We start from the raw sequence: 24,423 nt of genomic DNA, 5'->3' as shown, positions 1-24,423 counted from the left end.
AGTTAAACATGAATGCTACGTTTCAATGATAATCCAAATAGTCAAATGTACATATATATGTGTGATTTTACCATCATAAACCTTATTTCTTCTCTTCTTCCAATATATTCTTAATTTGTATATACAGTTGTTTCATAATAGGCTGATTGATTCATAATTTTTTTTTTCTTTTACTTAAAATTTCACTAAACATTTTATATTTTCAAATTTGTTTCTAATAGTTTATTTTAATTTTTAATTTTTTAATGAATACTTCCTATTAAACTTTATGTTAATTTTATCACAAAGATAAAAACATAAATAATTTATTATTTTTTAAACTTAAATAATTTTTAAGTTTTTATAAAAATATATATTTTTTCAAATATTTGTATCCCAAGAAAGAATATATCAAGTTAAATAACTCACAACATCAAATCAAGAAAACTACCTTTTGAAAACCAAGACAAAGAGGCACTAGAAATCCTATGCAAGACCCGTCAAAATGTTGTGTCATCAGAGCGAGGGCAACCTTCGATAACCCTTCGCTGTTTTTGGCAACAGGCAAAATTGGAAACTAAAACTTTCTACGGTTACGATTATTTCCATTACAATTACAAATCAAAATATTCTCTAAAAATAGGTGCACTCACATCTGAGAATTTTCATGCATTCTCCCAATATAAAAATCCCAACACGCTGCCGCATAACGCAGAAGAAAAGAGTAATTCCCACGAATTGAATTGAATTGAATTGAATTGAGGGCACCCCAAAATACAAACAATCAATTTCATATCATCGTTGACAGGAGCAATGTTCAAAGATAGATTCAAAGGGCGAGGGGCGGGCAGAGGAGGACCTGGCCGGATGGTGCCGCCATCGAGGGCAGTTGTGCCCATTGGCCCGAGAAATCCTCGCGCAGGCTTCCCTTCATCTCGACCTCTCAATGGCAATGGCGGCGGTGGTAGTGGCAATGGGAAGGCCACTCCTCCTCCTCCTCTCCCTACTGGTGGTGGCACGGAAGAAAACTTCATCCTTAAGCCAGGAAGGGGACTGCCATTTGCGATGATTATAAAGCTGATTCCAGGCCTTGTGGAAGATGTCAAGCGCGCTCAGGCCCAGGGCTCCAAGGTCCAAATCAAATTCGGACCCCAAGCCAACAATTCCTCAGGAAATGTGAGTTAAATACCCATTTCAAGCATATACCCGAACAAACCCATTCCTCATCTTTTTGCAGCCACTGTGTGATAACGTAATTTAAAGTCCCCAACAAATCATTTTTGTTTCACGAGTTTATTGCTTTGGCATTTTTTTTTAATTCTTCAATTGGCTTCAACAAATGATGTCTCGGTGCTTACCAGTATGAACAGTCATAAAGCCCAGTATATTGTTGATTTGGCAGGATTGCCAGTTTCTTCCAACCTAGAAAGCCTGGAACTAGTCCCATCATAAGTTGCCATTTTAACACTCACTCTGAATTGCCAGATTTGTGATGCTTTCTACCTTGAACTGCTCTCACCCACTACATTATTTGGCTACTATCACCATAAGTTGCTGTCACTACGGTTATTATGATTGACACGTTTTCTTCTGAAAGAACCACGATGTATTCCTGACCTAAGTTGGCGATAAATGCCCAGTCTTGACGCAATCTCAACGCAAGCTGCCCATACCTTTGAAGTCTTGAGGTACTCTCAACCGAAGCTGCAGATAAGTGTCTTGTGTTGAGGTGATCGCAGCCTAAGTTGCTGATAAATGTCTAGTCTTGATGTAATCCCAATCTAAGCTGCTGGACTGTAGTCGCGTGCAACTGCCAGCATAGATTGCCACTAAGTGTCTAGTGTGATTCGTCTTACTTGGCAATAATTTTTTCACCTCGAGAGACCCTCAGGATCAAGTTTATAACCAAACTGTGGAGAACGTGTGCCAAGCATCTCATAAACACCTTTTTTTTTGCTGATATCACAAGCATTCCTCACTAGGAGCGCTGAGAGCTATTCCTAAAACATGTCATATGTGCCCTTTATTTTTTACTTGTGTGGTCCTGAGTTATTTCTCCACCTTAGCTACCTCATAGAATTTTTTTGCTCAAAACACCAAATTTGTATTTCGAGGAAGCATATCTCTGAATTTTTCACCCACGGAAAACAATTTCAATCAGTTACTTAGTAATTCATTGGGGGAATGAAGTTCATTTTTATTGGGTTGGAGAGTTCGTATCATTTCATCGTATACATAGAGCTGATTAAGTAAGCAAATTAACTAAATGCTAGTTTGTTTTCAGACTTAATTGAAGAGCAAAAGTTGTCATCTGAAACTTCTGAACGAAGTAAAGTTGTCATCAAATTTTAACATTTCAGATTGATCCCTTTAACTTTGATTATTCTATCTGTGTTAAAATGGTTCCAAGCAAAGCATATTTTGTTTTATTATTTTGAATGATCCAATGAATTATCAACCATTCCAGCTCCACATTAAGGTATCCAAAGATTCATGTAATCCTTTCCCTTTATTACCTTCATAGGCATCCCCACTTTTCTAATGTCACGAGTTGCTATTTTTTTGAAATTCATTATAAAATCATTGAACAAGGATTTCAAAGGTTTGGAGACGAGGGAAGTAGTATGCAATTATGGTGACCTTCCTTACAAGCCAGAAGCTGAAAACTGCACATTCTATGATGCACTGATAGACACATTGAAATACCCTATCTTATGAACAGAATGATAGTTGCATTGAAACTTTTAGAAAGCTTCCATTGAGTTTTCTTCTTCTACTGGATGACTGCAGTGTGTTGCAGCATAAATCAGTTATTTTCTATCCCTTTCTTGTTTTATTATTTGTTTCTGATCTCGTCCAGTACTATTTGTTTTATTTCAGTTTGTTTGATCTACAAAATTGATTTCTATATATTACAAATGATTCCTCTTTGAAGTCTATTCACTAGCACCACCACACTTTTTTTTGATATTTCCCTTACTTTCCCATGGCAATCATATTAAGATGTCAGTATTACCTTAACATATCTATCCCAAGCTGCTATCACATAGATCCATCCAATTGGGGAGCAGCTAATAGCTTTTCTCTGCCTCAAAAAAATAAGCTGTCAGCCATTTGGGGGTTGAAATTCTAGGTCAGACCTTGTAAAGCTGCTAAGCTTCATTGTTAGCTTTTTGACCTTTTTGGGCTCTTTATTCTGAATACCCTAACACTCTTACAATTTCCTGATAGTGAAGTTATTTTATGCTGTATGCAGGAAACTAAGTACATTAAAACTATACTATACTTCCTTTATACTTCATTGAGACAAACATCAAACGCTAACCTGAATATTGCAATTTTTTAATGCACAATTGCCTATTATGTTTTTTGGAAATTCAAGGAGGAGAGGAGGCACTTGACTCAATATTGGTAGGAGATACAAGGTAGAATTACTGCTAAATTTAATTGTGGACTAAGATAAAAGGTAGAATGACTTCCAAATTTCCAGCGTGGAATAAGATTGATGGTAGAATCACTATTAAACTTCAATTGTGAACAAGAATTAATGGTAGAATTACTGCCATGCTTCAACTTTGGACTAAGATCAATTATAGAATTACTGAAACTTTAGTTCTTTACTAACTGAAGGTTTCCTAGAAGGATGGATGCAGTTTATAACTATCCTATTGCAAGCAATGCTTCAGAATATAAGTTCATTGCTTCAAGTGTCTCCTTTAATCCGTAATTTTATTGAGTGCCTCCAAAATGTTTTTCTCTGGTGGGCTACCCTTAATGACCTGAAAATTGCTTTGTTTGTTTGTATGGAGGTGGCTTGACCTGCTTGGGCAGGAGGAGGTAATGGTTTCTCAATTATTAACATTAAAGCAATTAATTTAATCAAATTGCCGTTGTAACCTTATTCCAATCCTTGAGCTTTTTGGAGCACTATTGTCCAAGAAAAAACACCATACAAACACCACTCGATTGTGCCAAATGAATAGTTTTTATTCCTTTTTTTGCATCAGGAGTTTCCATCTAGAGCCATATTGGATTTGTCAATCATTTCTGAGAGATTAAGCATCACAGTAAGGACTAGTAGCGGGACTATTCTTGGCAGCTCTTTCCTCCCTCCACTCAGTGTCATGAATGAGAGGCTATTCAGCATTTCTTGTGGTTACTGTCTATTTACTTGTCACCTTCGTCATACATATTCTTATTGCAATCAGGACTTGTATTAAGTCTTTTTTCATTGAATAACTGAACACATACAACCAGACCTTAAATTGCTTATATAGGACCTGCAATGCTGTTTAACTTTTAACACATTAAAACATTCTAGTGATATATGTTGGGGATAAAAGTGAATATGGTTCTACATTTAGTTAAGTAAGGCTTTTCAAATAGTACCTTTTTCATTTGTATAGCACTTTCACGTAAGAAGCAGCTGTCAGGTTGGTCTTTAAGACTTTACACTGCTAAAATGGTAAACTTGGGGTTTGATTCTTCCCTTTGCTTGTTGGACCCTTTGGAGTGAGCAAATATCATGTTCTAAAGGAAGCAATTTGGAATCTCTTCTCAATAGGCTGTTGTATAACCTTTATCAAGTGACTATTTCCTTGCATCTCCATTAACCTATGATGTTATAAGATCCTCATAAATTACTTTATTGAAATTTTAGATATTTGAATAGTGTTATCAATCATCTAAGTACCCCAATCTGGAAACTGCTCCTTCATCATAGTTATAAACTCAACTTTGATGGAGGATCAAAGTTAAACCCTTCAAAGTTGGCACAAGTGACATTTGTACTTAACAGGGAGAGTGATGTCAACATGTAGTTTGCAATTAAGATAGCAATTTCAAATTTGAATGTTCTATAAATTACACAAATTTCCTATTTTACCAGGCTATGGTTAAACTCTTAAATTTTGGAGTTTTGTAGGTGATAATTTGCCTGCTAAATGATTTTTATCTGTCAACTTGAGCTTCATTGGACATTGTAGCATTTACCTCTCTACAATGCCATTTTCATCCATTATTTTCAGTCACATTCACTAGGTGAGAATTGATTTGTTATACACTTTGAAACCTTGATTTGTTATACACTTTGAAACCTTGACGTTTTTTCTGCACCAAGGAAGTTTCTAGTCAACATGCCATATTTTTTTCACACTTCCCTCGATCACATCCAGTCTGGGATGCCAAACACCAAGATCACCCTTATTAGTAGTATATGTTCAGTCTATTGCATTGTGTTATAGTTTGCCCTAAAAGCATGCCATCATGGCTTCTACAACTCTGCAGAATATGCCTGCCAACATTTGCTGGACTATTTATGCATTCGCATATATGAGGAATATGATTGATATCAGAATTCTTCAAAAATCCAGATCTGCTTCATTAGCTTTCGATGCCCACATGCGGAGTTTCACCGTCAATGTTCCTTCTCCCATATATTTTTGAGACAAATGATGTTGCTACATCAGCTTTTGATGCCCACATGGAAAAGTGCCTACAATATTACTTTTGATTTTTTATAAATGTACACAAAGCACAACCAGCATTTGGAAAATGGGTGGATGGAAGACTCTCCATTGTAGATGAAAGACTGTTGGATTTGTTCTAGTCTCAAGGACAACCTATCAACCTTTAAAGTACCATAGGATGTGAACTTAAGGGCTTTGAGAAATGTTAGACTCAGTTTGCAAAATATATGAATGGCTCTTTGCATAGATTCTCCATTGTTATCATTGTCCTTATTTCTTCATCCAAAGAATTTTCCATTGACATAAATTATTGAATACCTGCCCACTCAATTAACAATTTCTTCCTTAAGATAGTTCGTCCAGTCTGGCCATGGTTCCCCAACCTATGGCTTTAACAGTGTTGCAAGCAGTTCCAGTCATGTGAGACATTTTTTATAATGACAGTGTTGCCTACTCTGTTTTCTGGTCACTTTGGTATCAGAAATTCACACTAATTAAATCTTATGACCACTTGTATACAAATAATATGCCAACTTAGGTTGGTTTTTTTGCCAAATGGTAATGTTTGAGCTGAATGATTAGATTTTCAATTTACTTTGCTACCTCCTGTTTTGTATGATGTCTGGGTTTCTTCCTGGTAAATTGATATAATCCCTTTTGTACCTAGCCAAAAAACATTTTTCTAGAAGGATCAGGAGGAATATCTGAGCAGAAATGATAGAGTGGTGAAAGCCACACCCGTAATCATCTTTGCAACCTCCAACAACTAGTGGGCCACTTGTATCCACTAGGGAGTTGTGTGTAGATATTATCAACTGTGTTGTGATACTAATAGGCTAAGTTGTCATTTTGGGTATGGGAGTGGATATACATTTGGGGTTAAGGTATGGCAGTATGGCAAAAAAAATCCCACCCCCTTCCCAGATACGAGTACGATTGTTTACATGCATATATTATATACATCCTAATGATATATATTAATAATTATAACATATATTGCTCCTTTTCTTCCATAAAGGGAAGGATTGGGGAACCTGTGACTTCCAACTTCCGACTGGTTGAGATCAGGCTGAACCATCAGACATAAAACCTTTTCACTAGGCAGGTGATACCATTCAACAGAAAGCTGCTACCTGGTGATCCTTGGGGTAAGGGTGCCTCCAGTCATTGCCATTCACCAGACTTTAGGGTTGTATTTGGTTGAGATCTCTCATAATATATATCAGGATCTGCTCCTCCTATGCTATGGCATACTCTTCCAAGCTGGTTAATGATGGCAAATGCAGAGATTTCCCCATAGTGTTCAAGGTGAACATCTTTGAGCACAGAGGTCAAACTGACTTTTCAAGGAGACGACTACTGTTTTGACATTTTTTTGAAAAAAATCCTGCGGGATTCAGTCAGAGCATGGCACCCCAGGGAGAATCAAAAGTGGCAGGGCTGTGCCCTGGCTGTCTTGTTTGCGCTCCCTACTCCCATTCTGTTCAGCAATGGGATGTACAATAAATCCAGTAACTTAGCTATTAAGCTATAAAATATTATTAAATTTTCTTACTGCTTTTCTTTAATCCTTGAATCAAATGACTAAAGGGTCTTTACAACATTATTTTGAAGCTGACTCACTTTACATTGTTGGACAATATGCCATGTGTTAGATAGAGAGATTGTATAAGAAACTATCCACTAAACCCACTTTACATTGTTGGACAATAAACCACCCTATAGAAAGAGAGGTGTATACGTTTTTTAAAATGTAACTTGCTGATCCTACTCTACATTGTTGGACAATATGCTACCCTATAGAAAGAGAGGCTGTATAAGAATTTATTTAAATGCAACTTGTATGAGGAGGACATGGAGTAGTTGAGAACTTGGGAGGATTGTCTTAGCTAAGGACATAAATTTTTGGTATGCTTTACAAATAGATGATTTTAGATCATTTGTTAGGTGCGATAGGATTCCCTAAGCTAGATTCAAGGAGTAAATAAAAAATTCTTTGTTGTGTATGTAAAGGTAAGGTAAAAGCTAAATCTCAATGTAGCCCAGATTTACAAAATGTTTATGGTAATGTTTCACAAACTTAAGTGAGGAATATCTCCTGGGACCATCTCAAGTGTGCCATTTCTTCCAGAGGATGTGATGTTTGTAGAGTGGATGCTAGAGAAATTAAAAGTTTTTAAACAATCACTGAGAAATTAGAACAATTAGAGAAACTTTTCTTTCTGTAACCTTGGGGAACTAGGAACTTGAAACAGCTATGAATCCCAGGGAAATTGTTAAATATGCCTTTCAAATAATTTAGGAACTGTGCAGTTACTGGAGAGGAATTACTACTGATCTACTAAGAAACACTCAGAGATTTCACCACAAGTGACTTACCCTATGTAGAACTACCAAAATTCCATTTTGAAGGTTCCAAACCTAAATGATTGTACAACCAAGGTCCATTACTCTCTATAAGAGAATGACTATCAACCTATTTATACCTAGAATAATGAAGCCCAAGCAAAAAAGGCTCTTCAAAGCCAAGTGTCAGGTTAAACTGCTTCTCATCTACTAAATGCATGACTTGGAGTTCCAAAAAAAGAAAGCGATTTCTTCAAAGTGTTTGTTTTCCATACAATGAAATGTTGCTCCCGTGAAAACAATTGCAAAACTAATAATCTGCATTATTATTTTGGAAAAAAATAGAAATCAGAAAAATATCACAATCATCCTATAAACATGTGAATAATATATGTCTCGCTGCAAACTATCCAAACCTTAAATAATGAAATCATATATTTTTCAATCTTTTTGAGTTTCTGCCATCTTTTAGCTTAACCTAAATGATACAGGGAAAATAAATTGGACCTCTAGAAGCAAAACAAAAAACTGGATAATTCATTAAATATGCTAGCAATGAAAAGTTTACCACATTGAATAAACTAGCAATTAAGTATATTGATTGAATTATCTCAAGTTTTCTCAACAAATAAAAGTTTCATAATTTTTACCAAACTCAAATAAAAAGAAAAATATGAAGACAGAATACAGGAAGAAATTGGCAAATTTTGGTTTCACAAAACAGTGATTTTCACCTTCCAAGTCATTTTTTAATTATTGTATATAATATGCATTTTTTGGTAAATCTCAAGAATGTTTAAATTGTGTTGATCAAAATCTGTGTCCTGAACATTATCCATTGTTTTTGTTTGTGTTTGTGCACGTTTTTCTTTGTAAATGACATTCAATGATATATTTCAATATATTTGTTGCATCAGCCATTTTTTCAAAATTCATAATCTCCTGGTCCTGGCATTGAAAATCAATATGACATTGTAATATACCCTTATTCTTTGTAAATTCTTTTTTTGGTTGGCCAATATTGTCTATCACATTGTCTTCTCAAGTGATTTAGTATTTTGGTCTTATGCATTGGCCATGGTGGAGGCATGCTGTGAAGCTTTGTGGCTATCCTTTGATATATATAGGCACTATTCAAAATTTACAACTAATTATATTTACAAGGATTATCTATTTAATTCCCCAGATTATTGATGTGGGTGGCAAAGAATTTAGATTCACATGGGCACAAGAGCCAGGTAATTTGTTGTGTGACATATATGAAGAACAACAAAGTGGTGAGGATGGGAATGGTGTACTTGTTGAATCTGGTTCTTCTTGGCGCAAACTAACTGTCCAACGCATCCTCAATGAATCTGCAAGAGATCGTGTGAAAATGAGTTCAGCAGAGGCAGAGCGCCAACAGAAATCAAGAAAGTACGATTCTGACTTTTAGAATGGCTGTTGGGCTTATACATAATTTTTGTTTACTTATTTAATAGTGATGGCACAAGATTTCTAAATTCTGAAATATGTTTCTATTTTCTCATTTCCTCCATGGATGAAAATGAAATCATCACCATTGTTGGTTTTTTCTCAATAATTCTTTTGCATCTCAAATTTATCATCATTTTGGAAATCTATTCCTTCATCTATATTGCCGTCAATCTTATTCTGTTTGTTATTGTTTGGCAGTTGAATGTATTTTCTGCTTTATAGTTTTGATGATGAAAATAACATATTTTATATATTTCTATCATTGTTTAATTGATGACAGGGCAATAATATTGGATCATGGAAATCCTGTGGTGAAAAATCAAACAAAGCCTGTGGTAAACACATCAAACGATTGTAAGTATTTAGCTTTTGTTTGTAACTTTTTTGGCAGTAATTTCTTTATTATGTGAAATTTATATAATGTGATTTCAAATGGATTCAGAAAGATCTCTCTATTAAGTTTTGTGCTACTTTCCTATTCCCTGCTGTAAATTAAAGCAATGTCACTTGGATTTTATTGGATGAATCTAACATGGTTGAAATCTGACCACTATTTTTAAGTTTAGGGTCCATGTTTTCCATTGTCAATTTTTATGGCATTGTTGTGAGTTGGAAGGTTAGTCTCCATATCGTTAAGTTTTGTAGGTTTCCTTGAGGAGAGCATTTTCGGTGATAGTTGTGTGGCAGGAAGCTCTGCCATCTGATGTGGAAAATGTTGTTGTGTAGCTAAGTCGGATCCCTTCTAGGGCTGACCTAGTGCACAAAATGCCAAGTGGCCTGTTGGCCTTGGCATTTGGATATCTCAGTTATTGAGTCTAATTTGGGGCATGCCCTATTTGGGCGAACCACTTGTGTGTAACTTGTAATTAAGTTAAATGTAACTCGCAACTAAGGGAGACTCATATGTAACTTGTAATATATAGGTCTGACCCTATCCTTGGCGCCAAAAGTATATGGCCGACTTGAGGTCTATTAGGAGGTATTGATTCATATATATGCAAGGTCATGATTGCATCAATAGATATGAATTCAATAACATGAAGGACATGTAGTGTGCTCGGGGGTGACGATAAGAGCTTATCGTCTATGGTTGGGAAGGCAACAGATCTGATGTTTGTCTGTGGTTAACAAGCACTACCATAAAATCAATAGAAAATGTGTTCTAGGTTATTTAGAAACATATTCAAGCAACGTGGAACATGGTTGGAAAAATATAAGTTGACTGGAAACCTTTTTTGTATGTTGAGAAGACATGAAAATGGATAGACATATTTAAGACATGCTGACCACATGAACATCTTAAATAAATTTTTGCAATGTTGGCAAGCAAGCTAACTAAGACCTAATGCATAGGTGGAGACAAGTGAACTTTATCATATTATAGAACTTTAGGGTGTGATCTTGGAGAAACATTGGTACTTGGAGCAAAAATATACTAGCATGATCAGTTCATGTAGGATTTAGACCTTGATTGTAGACTTCTTAATTACCTTAACAATAACTATTGACAAAAGAAAATTGAAAAGGATCCCAACTTGTATTGCAACTTAAGTATTTATTAACTTTATAAAAGAATTGAATTCTGAAATATCAGAAACACAGAAGTTATTCTTCAAAGTATTAGTATAGATGTTTTAAGATGAAAGATAAACTTTGCAAAATTAACTTCAAATCAAGACTGCTCATTATATTCAGCTTTGTTGGAACTTACAGTGGCAAACTAGAATTATGCATGAAAAAGGCATAAGTGTTTAGCGGCATTGTTGTTATTAAAGTAATATTGTAATATTTAGCTTATAATGGTCATTTAAGGCATAAGTGTTTAAGGGCGTTGTTGGTATTAAAGTAATATTGTAATACTTAGCTTATAATGGCCATTTAAGTCGTTTAGTTAGTTTTTAGTAACTTTCTGTTCTAGAAGTCAGTCAGTTAGTATTTAGAATCTTTCTATTCTATCTTTAGTTCTCGATCCTTTCCGTTATGGAAAGATCTTTTGTAATTGCTTATATAAGGAGAATTCCTCTCCTTTGTTAACAATAACATTCAATTATTCTTTCATGGTATCAGAGCATAGGTTCTTTTTTTAAATAAAACAAATTCGTGGTCCATTTATTGAAGAAATTTTTAGAAGTTTTTTGATTGGTCTTTTTAAAACAAAAATTGTGGGTTTTTTTTGGCGGATTTTTTATAGAATAAAATTTGTGGTTTTTTTCTGTTGGAGATCGAGAGTTTTTACCAGCAAAGTTTTTGAACGATTTTTTGATAAAAAATGTGGTTTTCTGGTGAGGGTTTTTAAGTTGCTTCTAGTTGAGGGTGTTTTGGGGTGTTTTTGCTGCTTTCAAGTTCGTGTGACCTTCTTTAGTGTTTTTGCATGATTTTTTAAACAAAATCATGGTTGTTTTGCTTCTGAGCGCCGCACAGCTATGCATTTCTTTTGCAAATCTTGATTTTTAGGGCTGTGCATCTTTATTTCTGGTTTTTTTTGCACATTTTTTTTTCAAACAAAATTTGTGGTTTTTTCGGCGTTTTTTCTACAACAATTTGCTCGACTAGGGTTCTGCTTGCAGGTGCTTATGTTGAATTTTAGACTTTCAGATTTAAACTATACTTAGAAAATTGAAGTTAATTACTAAATCAATATATTTGCTGTTTAGTTTAATTACTTTCAGACTTAGACATAAACATAAATTGAGCAAAATGAAGACGACACACAAATACCCTGGGAGAACCTCCTAGGAGGAAAAACCCAGCCAAAAGATCCTCAGATCTGACTATGAATTATATCCAATTGTAACAATACATTACTTAGCTGGTAGCTTTGATGTGGCACACCAATTTGTCTAAGCCTTTCACACAGCAATACACCTCTTGAATCTGTTTTGCATGTAACAACAAGATGACCTTCGGATGAACAGATCTGGAAATTGTCTTTGGCTTCACATATGTCTTGCAATTCGCATCTTCTATTGAAGTTCACCCTTGTATTAACAATCGCCTCAATGCACACTTCCTTCACTTCGCATTTAGAATTCTTTCTTTCTGATTTTCGCACTTGCAAAATGATTATTGCATGTAATGTAATTGTATATTGAATGCATCAAATGGTGCTCAATATACATGAGGATAGCCTCCAAGATTGAGTCGGCTGAGAGGAGTATTGGCGCCATATTTTAAATAGCAACCACACACGTTACAATGCATAGGCCCCATTTAATTTGGTGCTACACGCTAAGTAAAGGCAACATGGGCCCGACCTCTTTAGTTGGGTTCTAATGTTGCCTACTGGCAATTAGAACAACATTAGAACCCAACACAAATGTGCTTTATTTTCGAATCTAAGGTCCAATAAAAACAACAACTTATGCCTAGGATTGAGTTTTTGCGTGATTTTTTACAAAATCGTGGGTGTTGCTGTTTTTCTCCAAAGTAGTGGGAGGGTTTTTGACAATTTTTTCACAAAATAGTGTTTTGTGTGCTGAGGGTTTCTAAGGCACACGAGAGTATTTGCAAATTTTTTTATTTTTTATCAGGCTTGGGTTTGCTTCAGCAAGTGTTTTTGCACGATTTTTTAAAAACAAAAAACAAATCTTGGGTTTCAGTTTTTTTTTTCAATTTTTTATCAACAAAAATCAAAGGTATTTGAGAAGCAGATTTTTTATCTCGTTTTTTGTGTCTTTGGATAGCGGGAGGGATGGCTTTGTTACCCAACACCATGTTGGAAGGCACTCAGAGGTTCAATGACAAGAATAACAATACTTGGAAATAGAGGATGCTCATCATTTTTTAGTATCGGTGCCTAGATCAGATTGTTCTGGGTAATTCTGCTCATTCCATAGTGGTAGACAAAGATTAGGACAAGTTTGATAGCATTATCAGTCACTAATAAGATGCTTCTAGAGGTGTCATCTGGCAAGACTGCTGCACAAATTTGGACTCACTTGAGGATTTGTACAAGACATTAGATAAAAACAAAGCTTTCTTCCGTAAAAATATGTTGTTTTTGATTACAATGGATGACAAGATGTCTTTGCAGGATCATTCAATGAAGATCAAAGACATTCGTGGTCAACTAGAGGCCGTTGGTGGCAAGATGGAGGAAGAGGATATGGTGGTTATCATGCTGAAAAGCTTGCCAAGATCCTATGAGCACTTCATCGAAACTCTCAACATTACTTGAAGTTTGATGAATTGTGCAACAAGCTTTTGTAACAGGATAGGTGGAAGAAGCAGTTTTGGTAGTAGCAACAAGACAACCAGTGTGGAACAGGCTTTTAGTACCAAGGACAAAGGCAAAGGTGAGTCCACTCAGCAGAAAGAACCAAGCAAACTTGATGATTCTTCAAAGAATCCAAAATCTATCACATGTCATTATTGTGGTAAACTTGGTCATTTGAAGAAGTAAGTGGTTGGCTGATGAAAAATCCAACCATGGAGGGTCTCAACAACAAGCGCATGTCCTAGAGCATTTAGAGGAGAAGGGGTCGGCCTTCTATGCATTCATGGCCAAAGGACTAACAAATTATGACAATTCTTTTATATGGTAGTTAGTAGAATGGCCATTAAGGGAGGATATTAAAGTAATATTGTAATATTTATCTTATAACGGTCATTTAAGTCATTTAGTTAGTTTTTAGTAACTTACTATTCTGTAAGTTAGTATTTAGAATCTTTCTATTCTGCCTTTAGTTCTCGATTGTTTCTGTTATGGAAAGATCTTTTGTAACTACTTATATAAGGAGTATTTCTCTCCTTTTTTAACAATAATATTCAATTATTATTTCAGTTAGTAAACTTGAAAGTCTTGCTCCTGCATATGGATGATATATTCCCTGTAATTTATTATATGAAAGAAACAAGCAGATTAAGACCAACCATAAACATAGATGAAACTTAAATTATGATTGTTAAGTTATATTCCAAAGTATTAGGATGTCACGTTCGATGTACCAACATTAGAAAAGATTACAACATATAAATAGCTTGTTACCAACTTATTAGGAAACTTCAAATAAAATTATTAAATTAACAAATAGAAAATTACATTATTGGAGGACAGAAACATCAGAATTAAATGGAAAAAATTTGCATGCATATTTTAGGTATTATAAAGTAGAAAGCACCATTTTTAACTTTGTTTGTTCTGATATTATCATATGGTTTGTGAGAAGAAATATAGAGTAGTATGTTGAAGGAAAATTGGTCTAATATTGTGGAAATTCAATTATATTTCAGGCATAACACTATGAAATAATAGAACCTAAAAATCTATGATAGTCATAGTGTTGACATGACATCACTATAAATTAAAGAATTTAAACTTATGTCCTATGAATAAAAGAGAAGCAGGATGAGATGGCTAAAAATTGGTATCCTTTTATCTGTATTAGGAAGGAGTGTTGTCATAATAAATAAAACAAGTTGGAAAACAAAAATCGGATAAGATAGAGGGTCTTCAATCTCTTCAAAGACTGGATAACAGTGAGATGCTATACTGTTTGGGGCAACCTGCACTGCCCATAAACAAAGTTAAAACAAGGTTTGGCTTTTAGTTGCAGTAAACAGCCAACAACCCTGCTCCCCCTTCCTGTGAATGCCTTCCCAAAACCTGATTCTCCCTCACATTAAACATAAAACAAACAAAAAAATCATGACTTTCTCTCACAAAACAGGCAGGAAGCTAGATGGTTAATATACTGAAATCAATGTGATTTCAGATTTGGTTTGTATTTTCAACCTATAAAGTATGTTTTAATTTTGAAAGTTAGTTTTTATCAACATTTGTTCTGTGATTAATTATTTTATATACACCAAAAGATATGTTCACTTTTAGTTTATACACATTTCTTAATTTCTCTTTTGTATGATTGTTTCCACTTAGCTTGATTTCTTGGGGTTACTTGAAAAAACAGTGTTTTCTGTTCCCATATCAGTTTTTGGATAACTTTGGTCAGATTACAATAGAGCAAAGCTACACGGATCTCACTTACAATCTCTTTGAAAAATTGAAATTGAATATGTAAATTGTGTGACAAGACACGATAACAAAACATATCTCAAACTGTCTAGTGTACAAATAACTATCCTTCAAATGCAAGATAACTGATCCATGCAATTTTTTTCATTTACTTTTATACTGTTAAGAGTTGCATAATACATATGACAAAGCTAGAAGGACCTTACCTAATATCTATTTGGAAATTTGAAAATTAGATATGCAAATTGTCTGATAAAAACATTTCCTATTAGACTGTATGGTATATGAGTAACTATGCTTAATATGCAGGATAACTGATCCATGCAAGGTTTTTGTATTTGCTTTTGTGCTGTCCATTTCTTTAATAACCTTGAGTGAGACAATGAACCTTGCTAACACTCTCTTTGGAAATTTGAAATTTGGATACGTAAATTATGCAACCAAAACATGATTAATACATCTCCTCTTATATTGCTTGGTCGACTAGTAACTATGCGTCAAATCCAAGATGATTGATCCATGTAAAGTTGTTTTCATTTACTTTCATACTGTGCTATCTATTTATGAGTTTAAATTTAGCAAGTATAAGGGTTCATATTTGCTTATATAATTATATTATTTATAACTATAAGTCTATATATAAGAAGTTACAGAAAATCTAATGTTCCTATTCCTCCATCCATCTGACGTGTTATTTGGATGGTCAAGTTAGTTAGAACTCTATCTTGTCTTTTTTTAGCTATGAACCTGTGCACATGTACATGCACGCACATTAAATTATTGGGATTTTTCAAAATAACACATTAAAAAATTAGACTCTTCTAGACTCTTCTTGTCCCACTGTTTGCAACTTGGCATCTCCATTGTGTCTACCAAGCAATCTGCATTGGAAGACAATTTGAAAGACGATAGCATTTGATGATTGTTAAATTTTATCACTAGAAAAAAGTACTAGACTATAATCCTGTGCATCTAGTCATCTAAAAGTTGCGTTGCTCACCATTATTTTGTCTTTTAGTCAAAATTTTAAAATTTTTAGAGAATTTATAATATCTTAATCTTTATGATGTTGGGCTACTTGAAACTCATATTTAATTATGCTAATTTGACTTACTTAAGCATTTATGTAGATTAACTACTTCACCATGAGAATTATAAGTCAGTTGCTGTAATATGTGTTTTTATGCATATAATATGCACTTTTAGCATACAATTTAGTACAACCCTTGGAAAGCAATTATCATGTTAATATTTTTCTTGACAATTCTGTAATAATATACTCAAATGTTACTGAATATTATTATGAACCAAAATTTTATATTTATATTATAACTGCATGATTCTGCTATCAGCTTTCTAATATTTGGCAAATATATTTAATGAATTTCATATTGATTAGTCTCATTTTTAACATAAAATCTCATGAATAAAATCTAGAACTCTCACAAATGGGGAAATGCAAGATAGGCTGACAAGCCTATGGTTTGTGGTAATGTCCCCATTTTGAAATAGGATTTAATAATAAATACTAACAATAGAATTAAAATATAAAAGAGTAAAAATAAAATTAAAATAGTTAAAGTTTAGTTAAGTTTAATGAATAGTCAAAAGGCATGAAATGAAAAGTTGTGACTCCCTCAAACATGAGGTATAAAAGGGAGAAGAGAACTTCATTTGAAGGGGCATTTTTAATCAATCATCAGAAGTGCAGATCTGATTTGAATAATAAGACAACAATAAGTAGACATGACTATTTAAGTGGATGTCTCTTTCCAAAGAGATGTGTCTTCTCAATAAAATAGGATATAATAGATAGATATGGAATGGAAGAAGGAAGAAGGGAACATAGGAATTTAGGAAGGATTAATGGAAGAAGAAAGGAATGAGAAGAAAATAAGGAACTGACTCTTTCAAAGGGGAGATGTGATGAATGGTTGTGATTCTTTCGAAGGGTGGTAATTGTGAAAGGTTGTGACTAGTGCAAAGGGAAGACATGGTGAAGAGGTGTGACTCTTCCTTACATTGGGAAACATATAAAGGAGAAGGTTTCATTTGAGGACATCCAAGGGAGATTAATTTGGAGAATGATTTTTTTTTTGATTGGTTAATGGTATTTTATTGCTAATATCAGAAAATTACATCTTCAGCACATCAAAAACACATTTCGAAGCATCCATACAAAGATATTAACAGAGACTGTATCAGACTCCCCCATCGCTATACATACTAATTCAAAAAGATAAAGATTCCCCATCCCTTGTAAACGTCTGATATGTCTTTACAATGCAATATATAACAAAAATGAAGAGTTTATCAAAAGTTGAAACCAAAATAATTAACATGCTTGACTATTTTGCAGCGCCAATTTCCTTGCCTTTCCCACTGGCATCCCCACCTAGCTCCATCTGCTCCTTCGAGTCTTCAATGTTATCATTGTCTTTTGGTGGAAAGCCAATCCACAGAGTTCGTCGGCATTGCTTCTTCTTCGAACCCCTTGGGCGGCTGCGCTTGTGTTTGGAAGATGTAGACCTGCTAGAGTGTAAAGATTTCATCTCATTCGGGCCCCATTTCTCCAGCTCTAGTCTCAGCTCCTGCCTCTCCCACGTCTTCATATACTCTTTGACCCCGAGCATACAAACTTGCATAGATGCATGACGGACCTCCTTGTTGTAGTTTGTGCTCCATAGGAGATATGGATGAAGGGGAGGCCAAAATTCACTTACATGGAGCCAAGAGCCATTTGGGCAAACAAAGCCTGCACCATCACACGTCATCTTCAAAAAAATGTCAAGGCCTCCACACCACTCCTTGCGGACACAACCACTCACAATCCATTCAACTTGCTCCTTGCCTTCGAGTTCAAAGCACCAAGATGCAAACATGGATGCTATTTCAACATTTGTATGGTACTTGAACTGCGCCCGTAGGTATTCCTCCCCAAAGACAATCTTAACTCGGGTAAGGAATTCTTTCTCCTCAAAACGGAAAACGTTCGCCAGCCTTTCGTTAGAAATTTGCCCCCAAAACGCCATCATCGGTCTCGAAGCTTGAAAGGAAAAGTTTGGCTCCATTCTCTCCCGTGTCAAAATAGCTCCGATTTGAAGTGCAAACCATCAAAAGCTTCTAGTGAACATGTATCCATTTGTGAAGCAGTCACGTTCATATTACTATAGCTTGTGTAGGAAGCCAAGCATTTATGATATCATCGTCCTTGCTAGGGGGGGCATTAATGCGCTCAACCTTTCAAAATTGGCAGTGTTTATTAGATGACACTGCAAGGAGATCACACACGAGTGGTATAGAGATGTGCCGCCGACTTGATCCATTGTGGTCGCCACCTTCAATTACACCAACCCGCCCAAGATTTGGAAAGATTTCATCTCTTCGTGCTCCTGAAGTAGGTAGTTGCCATACTAAATTTGACATGCATTTACTTCCCTTGAGCAACTTCAGTACATTGACAAAATTTGCCCCCCTAAACATTGCCTACAAGGCAAATTCAAATCACTCCATGATCTAGCCGTTGGGGAGGAAGGTGTTTAAGATTAATTCGCCAACTTTTAAGTCAAAGGCTTGGTTCGCACACAAATCAGCATCATTATTTCCTTCTTTGAGGACGTGAGACACTTTGAAACCGTAGAAAGAGTTGAGATGATTTTTAATCCATTGAATATCTCTATCAATCTTCGAGTTTTGAGCTTCACCCTTGATTGTAGCCCGTGTTATGATTTGGGAGTCTCCTTCCAAATGGAGTTTTTCCACACCTATCCTTTTCGCCACTTGAATCGCCAAAAAAGCCGCTTTTGCCTCGGCTTCATTATTAGTACCTGGGGCTAGTCGTTGTTTACATCTAGCAATGACAACTCCATTACAGTCCTTGGCTACACATCCTGCACTAGAGGGTCTCGGATTTCCACGAGACACCCCATCAAAGTTGATTTTTATCCAACCTGGTTTTGAAGGGTTCCAATGAGAAAGTCTCACTGGCGATATGAAAGGATTTACCCTTTGAGACCTATTAACGGGTTTGGAGAATGATTTATTATTCTCAAAGGCAACAATGAAAAGCGGTGACTCGAATCTTATGAAAGGTTATGATCCTTTAACCTAAGTATAAAGGGGAGATCACTTAGAGCAAAATAAATCATCACTCATCAATGCATCAAGAAATCAAGCAATCTATGAATCAGCAAAGGTCAAATCAAACAATCTATCAATTAACAAATATCAATTCAACAAAGTAGATAAACAGGCAATCAAAACATCATCAATCATCAATTCACATCTTGAAATCAGAAATCAAGCATCAAATGTGTTTTAAGGAATCAATCTATCTATCAATCAATTCATCATTCAAGCATCACTCTATCAAATCAACATTCATTGAATTAATCACACATTTGAATATCAATTATTCAACAACAATCCATTAATCAAGGAAAGCAATTGAATTAGTATCGGTGCTCATAAAGAGCAGATCAATCCATAATATATCAGTGATCAGGCCATAGATCAGATCACAGATTACTATTTGTTGCAGGCAGTAACATTCTTGTTCATTGTGGGATTCATGAATGTGTTTAAATATGTATGCCTGATATATGCAGCAATATAATTCTTTACATATTAATATAGGATAATATATTTGACACATGATATCATATATATTAGACATAAGTAATAATATGGATTTCTAAATAGCAACAATCAATCATGGAAGGTGAGGAAGGGAATACAAGGAGGGTAAATAGTTATGAGGTCCTCTTCTAAGCATGCCACCTCATGGTGGACGATTGATGGTCCCATGAGGCAAAGGGGGTGGAAAGAGTGCCCCGCCCTTGGGCTTAGAAGGGAAGGATGTTTTGGACACCCTATTGTACTTTCACCTCAAATCTACCATGTTTGACTATTGGATTAAGGAACCCCAATCATAGGGAGGCGAATAAGGATGGCAAGAAGGGGAACAGTTATAGGATTCCTCACTAGGTACACCCCCTCATATGTATGGCAAAGGGCCACGTGAGGCCAAGAGGGATGTTATATCCGCTCTTGGGCCAAGGGTAGTGTTGGTGTACGTTTTATCATATACCGAACATTAGAATAAAATATCCAAGGATACTCTATCCTCTCCTGAACAAAATCAGTACTTGTGCCAAGATTGCGAGAAAGACCACAAGGCGACTCCAAGGTCTGTATGTATGAACAAGTGACTTTATGTGGGATAGCTTCCTTGGTTATGTATGCTGAAATACAAGGGGGACTTGCACTTCAAAGATGTCATTCACAAGCTAGGACTTAGATGCATATGGCAATGAATGCTCTCTCTTTCTTTTTTTTTGTTTTTGGATTTTCGAATTTTGGACTTCCTCAAAAAGGGATAAAAGGATAAAGGTTTAGAAGTCCTATGCTACTTCTAAGCTATTCTTATGAACTCAAGAGACGGTAAAGACTGGGTGAAACCAATAACGACACTTTGTTTCACCACACTAGGACACTACGCAAAGCGGGTACAATCTTCTAGGTTTGTGCTTAAGATTTTATACTTGTGAATAATATCATCAATTGAACAATATTTACTCCATGTAAAAGTTAAAGCATTCACGTCACAAGCTCAAGCTTACTTTACACATTGAACAAAAATCATCTATCCAAAGAAAGTATGAGCAAAGTTTCACCAATCTAAACTATTAAATCCTTCATTCATCTAACATTTTGAAAGCAAATCTACTTTAAGCAAATCTATTCTATTGTTGAAGAAAGTATGCAACCATGCAACCACTTAATAACAATAAGATTTCAATGCAAACACTTGCAAATGAATTTTTATTATTCAAGTAGCTCTAAGCAACAATTTCGTAAATCTCTCCACAACAAAATGAAAATGAGAGTTTGAGAGTTTATATAGAGTTTCTGAAAAACAAATGAGTGGTCGAGATCGATCTAAGATCAACGGATGAGATTAAGACACCACAACCCTAATTAGGGTTTCCCAAAATAAAACTAGAGACAAATGCATGCGAGACAAGTGGTGCGAATAGCTATTTCCTAGGAAGGCACTCTTTTCTTGCTGATTGGCAGTGTGTTCAATGAACCTGGATACAATCATGTTGACCTCTTCCATGGTGACGTGGCAGCATATTGATCCTAAATTCCAATCCATCCAAATCATTTGCACATACAGCAAAAGCAATTTCCCTCTCCAATTCCTATCTTTGGAAGGCATTTCGGATGGACAAGAGATTCGATGCCTTAGTCAAATTCTGCTTCAGGATGGGTCTAGTGTTGGCAAAGAAGATTTCCTATATCCTGAGCTTTAAACTTTCCAATTGCATATCTTTTTGTCAAATTGTTTCTTTTTCAAGCATGTCTGTAGCTACAAGGAGGATCTTATTCTGAATGTCTTTTATCTGCTCCTCAACTTTGATACTATCAACCTTCACTTTTTCCAAGACTTCACTTCGTGCAACCAATGTCCAGTGCCAACTGTTGAAGTCATATGCAACTTTTGCTGCAATCACATTTCCATCAATTTATTCTTGCTTCGGAATTCCTTTCAATTCTCTAAGGCACGAAATAATCTTGCCTTGAATGTCCTGGAGATCAATCCATGCTTCCACCATATTTGCAATCCTAGAAACTAACGAAGAAGTTTGTCCATAGGCCAATGCTAATCCTTCCATAAACGTGGCTGCCTCTTTCCTTACGCTTTCCATCCATTCCTTAGTTTCTCCGGCCATTATCATTTCTTCCTTAGAATCTTTGACTGTCTTTAGTGAAGAATTCAAAAGTGGAGGAGCTGTTGGATTGGTTTGGTTGAGTGGCTTGGTGAGGTGTTGAATGTACTCCTGTAGGCTCTCAACTTCCTCTTTATATTCTCTTTTCTTTCCTACCTCCTTGTCTATTCTTACCTTCATGGAAGCAACTGAATTGTCTAAGTCTTCAGCCTCCTGACCTTTTGTAGTTGGTCCCAAATTGACAGTAGTGATTGCATATTCATGAGGACCAATATCTTCCTTTGCCTTGCCTACTTTTGGTACAACAATCTGGATTGTACGACAACCTGTCTCATCTCTTTGGATGGTGGAAAACCTCTTGGTTGGCTTCTTTGCAACAACCTCTCCTAATCTGGCCAAGAAATCGGTCGTGTCATCTTCTTCTTCTTGAACTTCTATTTGTGTTTTCATTTTTAACCTTTCCTTTAGCCAATCAGGAATAGTAGGTTAAATTGTGTGACAAGACACGATAACAAAACATATCTCAAACTGTCTAGTGTACAAATAACTATCCTTCAAATGCAACATAACTGATCCATGCAATTTTTTTCATTTAATTTTATACTGTTAAGAGTTGCATAATACATATGACAAAGCTAGAAGGACCTGACCTAATATCTATTTGGAAATTTGAAAATTAGATATGCAAATTGTCTGATAAAAACATTTCCTATTAGACTGTATGGTATATGAGTAACTATGCTTAATATGCAGGATAACTGATCCATGCAAGGTTTTTGTATTTGCTTTTGTGCTGTCCATTTCTTTAATAACCTTGAGTGAGACAATGAACCTTGAATGAGAGAATTATATTAGAGAAAAATAAATGTAAATGTTTATTGTATTGTAATAAATTTTAAAAAATTAAAAAAATAATAAATTTAAAATATTAATAAGTTTAAAATTTAATTGAAATAATTATCTAATCATTGTGAAGAGTGGAGAAATCTAACGCAACAAAAGAAAAACCCTAGGGCACATGGGCTATATTTGGATCATTCTCTTCACATGGCATATTTTGGCCTCCTCGAAGAGCGGAAATCATTCCCTCCTGAAATTCATCGCCCAGAATATCCATTTCATTATCTGACATATTTTTGTGCCTGTAGGAGACGGAGGCTCTTCATCTTCCTGATGGATTGACTCTACATTTTCTCCATGGACCGGAGAAGGAATTTGTATCTTTGCCAATGACTCATCAATAGTCAATATATTGTTTATATTCCCCGATGCGGCAGAACGAGATGGTTCCTACCTTTGCTTCTTCAGAGTGGGTTCTTCATTTATATTTGTCTTGCCCTTTGTCTTTGAAGAGCTTCCGACCTCTTTCTTCTTCTTCCTAGAATTAGTGCTTTCAATGGGTCCGACATTTTGAGACGCTTCGGCATTTGAAGAATATGCTGCTATTTCTCCCATCACGTCATAGGTCAAGGTTAGATTCTTTCGTCTTAGCCCATGGACCTGCTAATCAACCCACCATTTTGACTATTTTACCACTGGCCGCATCAAGGTGGTCAAATCGGCATGCTTTGGTTCAGACCATCTCACAGGAGGAAGAGGTGCATTCTCGTCGAAGTGAGGTTGAGTGTATTCTCCATTATCTTCCAACTGATCGGGCACATGGAAAAGTTCAGTTGTTCTGATCAAGCTTATTGGTAGTCTAGACCAAAGAAGCAAAAATCGTGAAAAAATTGCGATAATCTTTAAAAATCGTTTTTTCCCCCCAAAAAATCGCGATTTAAAAATAAATCTTAAACTACATTTTTCACCTCGCTTTGTTGGCATGTAAAGTCGTTTAAAATGGTGGAAAATCACAAAGAAAACACCAAGGTTACCCTACGCGATTTACCCACACCATTTTTCAACCTGTTACAGGTGGGGCTGTGTGATTTATTCGCCCGATTGCCCGATTGCCCGATGCTGTTGCAGGCCCATGTGCCCTAGGGTTTTTCTTTTGTTGCGTTAGATTTCTCCACTCTTCACAATGATTAGATAATTATTTCAATTAAATTTTAAACTTATTAATATTTTAAATTTATTATTTTTTTAATTTTTTAAAATTTATTACAATACAATAAACATTTACATTTATTTTTCTCTAATATAATTTTTATACATTAAAAAATCATTGTTTAATAAGAAAAATTTACTTCTTAAAAGTATTGTAGTTAATTTTAAAATATTAGGATATAAAATTTTCAATTAAATTTAAGAAATATAGTCTGCTTTATTTTGATATTAACAAACATAATTATTTAAATTCAATTTTAAACTTAGTAATATTTCTAATTTATTATAGTTTATTTAATTTTCTTAATAATTTTGATTTACTAAAATATAAAAATTAACAATTATTAATATTTATATTAAAATTAAAATTTATTTTAAAAAAAAATCAAATTTACAT

The 24,423-nt window shown here is 35.1% G+C and overlaps 1 protein-coding gene across 1 annotated transcript in view; it reads left to right on the top strand.

Moving 5' to 3' along the window:
- The first annotated feature begins 563 nt into the window (after positions 1-563).
- The window catches only part of LOC131070464 (uncharacterized), a 66,522-nt gene continuing 42,662 nt past the window's right edge, over positions 564-24,423 (top strand). Inside the window, exons 1-3 of the mRNA XM_058006026.2 lie at positions 564-1,155; positions 8,980-9,209; positions 9,550-9,623. Coding sequence (XP_057862009.1) covers positions 793-1,155; positions 8,980-9,209; positions 9,550-9,623 — 667 coding nt within the window. The 5' untranslated portion in view covers positions 564-792. The remainder of the gene's footprint in view (positions 1,156-8,979; positions 9,210-9,549; positions 9,624-24,423) is intronic.

The sequence above is a fragment of the Cryptomeria japonica genome, chromosome 3, assembly GCF_030272615.1.
Source record: "Cryptomeria japonica chromosome 3, Sugi_1.0, whole genome shotgun sequence".
Taxonomy (NCBI): domain Eukaryota; kingdom Viridiplantae; phylum Streptophyta; class Pinopsida; order Cupressales; family Cupressaceae; genus Cryptomeria; species Cryptomeria japonica.
The sequence above is the reverse complement of the archived record's forward strand: the minus strand, read 5'-3'. Positions and strand labels throughout refer to the sequence as shown.